The 3,714-nt window shown below is 48.7% G+C and overlaps 1 protein-coding gene across 1 annotated transcript; it reads right to left on the bottom strand.

The window, feature by feature from the left end:
- Nucleotides 1-440: 440 nt before the first annotated feature.
- SoxN (SRY-box transcription factor soxNeuro) lies at nucleotides 441-2,834 on the bottom strand. The gene has a single exon (XM_088242374.1). The coding sequence runs from the start codon at nucleotides 2,473-2,475 to the stop codon at nucleotides 1,297-1,299; it is 1,179 nt and encodes a 392-aa protein (XP_088098500.1). The 5' UTR covers nucleotides 2,476-2,834; the 3' UTR covers nucleotides 441-1,296.
- Nucleotides 2,835-3,714: the final 880 nt, after the last annotated feature.

Raw genomic sequence — 3,714 nt, forward strand, 5'->3', positions numbered from 1 at the left:
GCTTATATGGAAAGATGTAAGGGTAGTTTGTACTTCCAAGTAAAAAAAAGGTATAACTTATTTCGGTATCAGTAAATTAGTTAGCTTTCCTTTTTATGGTCAAGATGTTCCCCCGAGCGTATTGTTTCTACAAGTATTTACAGAGATATATGAGAAATGTTATTAAGTGAAACATAGTCGGCGCCATCCTTTTTTTCAGACAAAATACAAAATTATCTTTCAAGGAAATGTAATAAGATAAATGTGTCATTGAAATATGTAAGTTCCATCCTCACTTTAGTTATGATGGGTGGAGATTAAGTTTGGTGGTAATGCGGGATGGTGATTGTGTAAACTCTGGAACATATGGTAAGAAGTGTTTACCTGGAAGTAGAAGACTCCGCCCAGAGCTGGTGGATTACAGGAAGAAGGAGCCAAGCAGGTAAAACAAATACACAAAGTTTAACTTCAAATTTCGTATATTTTTAATCCACTGACTATTAACACTCACTGTATAATGAAAAAATGCATACTTATTAAATTTGCATGTCATATTCAGTTTGCTTCGTGAACAATTTGTAATTTGTACAATGCATGATAATTATAGTAAGAATTATTTATAGTCTATCGGAATGTCAGTTAGTGCCGGGACTAGCTAGACAGTGTAGCCAATAACCCCCTTCGCTTAATTCTAATATTTGTTTTTGTTTAATACAGGCTATAAGTATTTACAGGTTGTTCGTATTTTTTGGTTTTCACATTTATCATTCATTCCATCGCGCATTCGCTCCGCCTCTCGCACACTTTGTAGGTAATCAAATTTGTCGATAAAATAATAAACATTTGTCAATATTTCACAAGGATTCGACTAACAACAATAAAGATAACCGAATAGTAAAAGCACTGGGATGGGTTGACACCTTCGGGGAACTGCGATCGCTCGTTCCCCGAACCAGGACCCTACACGGATATATTTACAGGGTACAACTTAACACAAATAATAACGCTTCATCCCTCGATATGGCCTAAATACAAATTATAATCATATATCCGCTCTAATAAATTCGTCATTTCATAAATATAAAACATCTACGCTAACGATATCGGGTCGCCGCGCGCGTTGCGAAATATCGCGATACGGCTAGTGGCGCATCAGCGTCCGCAATCATTCGTAATTATCGAAACTAATAATCACTTTAGCCGAGAAAAGGGGCTCAGACCGAATATTTACAAAAAATGGAAAACAGTTCTCGGATCACGCGGCACTGCGGCTCAGAGCGGCGGGATGTCGATGTCCGCGCTCGGGAAGGCCGCGTCTCACATGAGGGGCAGGGCGCGCTCGGCGGCGTACGCGCGCTGCTCGGGCTCCGGCACGTGGTACATGTTGATGATGTGGCTCAAGTCGGGCTGGCCGTACTCCCGCTTCATGGCCATGGGGTCCTGGTACTCGCGCTTCATGCTCGCCAGCGCGTCGGGCGCGTACTCGCGCTTCATGCCCAGCAGCCCGTGGTCGGCGGGCGGCGCGCCGAACTCGCGCTTCATGGGCGGCCCGGGGGACAGCGGCTCGGACTTGGCGCTGGAGCCGCTCGGGCTGTGCGACTGGCACGAGCCCTGCAGCGGGTAGCCGCCCGGCGAGCCCTGCGCGCCGTACGGGGAGCCGGGCTGCTGCACGTACGGCGAGCCTTGGCCGGCCGCCGCTCCGTACATCCCGTAGCCGGAGTTCATGTACGAGTTGATGCTCCCGTGCTGCATCTGGCTCATGTCGTAGCGCGGGTATCCGTAGCCCGGCTGCTGCTGGTAGGCCGCGGGGTCGTGCATCATGTACCCGTTGGGCATGTAGCCGTTGGGCATCTGGTACATTTCTCTCGAGGGCGTCGGGGGCTGGGAGGGCGGAGCGCGGGACTCGGACGGCATGAGGCCTCCGACGCCGCCCATCCCCATGGGATACTTGTCTTGTTTCTTGGCCAGCGTCTTTGTTTTCCTGCGCGGCCTGTATTTGTAATCCGGGTGTTCCTTCATGTGCACGGCGCGGAGACGTTTGGCTTCGTCGATGAACGGTCGCTTTTCACTCTCGGATAAGTCTTTCCACTGCGCACCTAACCGTTTGGATATTTCGGAATTGTGCATTTTCGGATTATCAGATGCCATTTTTCGACGCTGGCCGCGGGACCACACCATAAACGCGTTCATGGGTCTCTTGACGCGGTCCAGGTTTTGGTTTTTGTTGGTGTTGTTATTGTTGTTCGGCGGCGGAGCCCCGTGTTGCTGGTGCACGGGCTGGTGGTGGGACGTCAGGGTCTGGTGGTGCGCGGGCGGGGAGGGCCCCGGGGGCTGCGAGTGCAGGTGGGGCTGGTGCAGCGGCTGGTGCTGGTGCTGCTGCAGCCCCATCATGCCGCCCAGGGCCCCCAGGGAGCCGTACGGGTGCTGGAGCCCGTGGTGGGGCGGCACTCCGGCGTGCAGCCCTCCACCCTTGAGGTCCGTCTCCATCGTCAGCATATCTTCTTCCCTCGGCGCGTACAGTTTGGCGGAATAGGGAGACACTTCGAATAAACACTTGAGGCCTCGGGGCCACGGCGGTCAGCGGGCGCGGGCACTCGCGAGTAGAAGCATGTACGGAGCAGATCGCGGTCGAGAGCGGATCGGGCACTAGGGACACTACCGTGCGGTTCGAGGCACCTTTCCGTTGTAAGGCTTCGGCGGTCGGGCTCTCGCCTGGCCCCCCTCCCCGCCGCCCCTCCCCGGCGCTGCGCACGCCCGCGCGCCGCCATTGGTGGGCCGCGGCGGGGGGCGGGGCCAGCCCGCGGTGGGGGCTCCGCAGCCCGCTCCCCCGCCTTCCCCTGCCCCGACTAATAAGGCTCAAGGGCACATACTGACTGCCGCCTGCTCCTGGCCTGCAGCTGCGAATATTATTACTCCGAAACTGCTGTACGGCTTACCTTTACAATACTTCGAACAGTATTTGTAATTTACAATTATTTATAATAAAACTTTAGATAGATATTATTATACAATGGAAAAAAATGCTAATCATTTATATTTCTTTGTAGTCATTACTTATATTTATTTAAAAGGGTGTTTTCACACTAGACTATTTCATAGTCCAGGACTGGTACCTGAAGCGTAAGACTGATCATCTTACCTTAAGGTAACTAAAATTATCAATATTCGCTGCGATTGGTGTACCAATACAGTGACCCATGCACCATTAGCTGCTTCAATAGGTAAATGTTATCAACTTTTTAATACCTAAATTTAGTAAATGGGGTCTAGAATTCCAACCGTCCATGCGCTCAGTAGCTGCAAGACTTGTTGTAATCTAACTTCTATTTTGATAAATTTGTTTTTTAGTCAGTTTTTTAAAATATCATTTAAACTTTAAACTTCATTATCACATAAAATAAAAATAAAAAATGCAAATATGGGCTAGATTACTTAATGTCCATGCGCTTTATAGCTGCAAGACGTGTTGTAATCTAGCTCCTATATATCAGAATTGTAATATAATATAATTGGAGACGAGGAACTAGAATCACAATCATCCACGCGCTCTGTAGCTGCAAGACGTGCTGGGATATTTATTTATTGTACAGAGCCCTTGAGGTGATTCTCACAAAAATGACGCTTTATAAATTATCCATATATTAGGTGCATAAAGAGAATGATGATGATGAGTAATTACTTACGGATTTTATAACTAAAATTGATAACATATTCAATATAACATCATCATAATCA

This window comes from Micrasema longulum, unplaced genomic scaffold (genome assembly GCF_059751315.1).
Source record: "Micrasema longulum isolate JH-2025_06_02 unplaced genomic scaffold, ASM5975131v1 h1tg003716l, whole genome shotgun sequence".
Lineage (NCBI taxonomy): Eukaryota > Metazoa > Arthropoda > Insecta > Trichoptera > Brachycentridae > Micrasema > Micrasema longulum.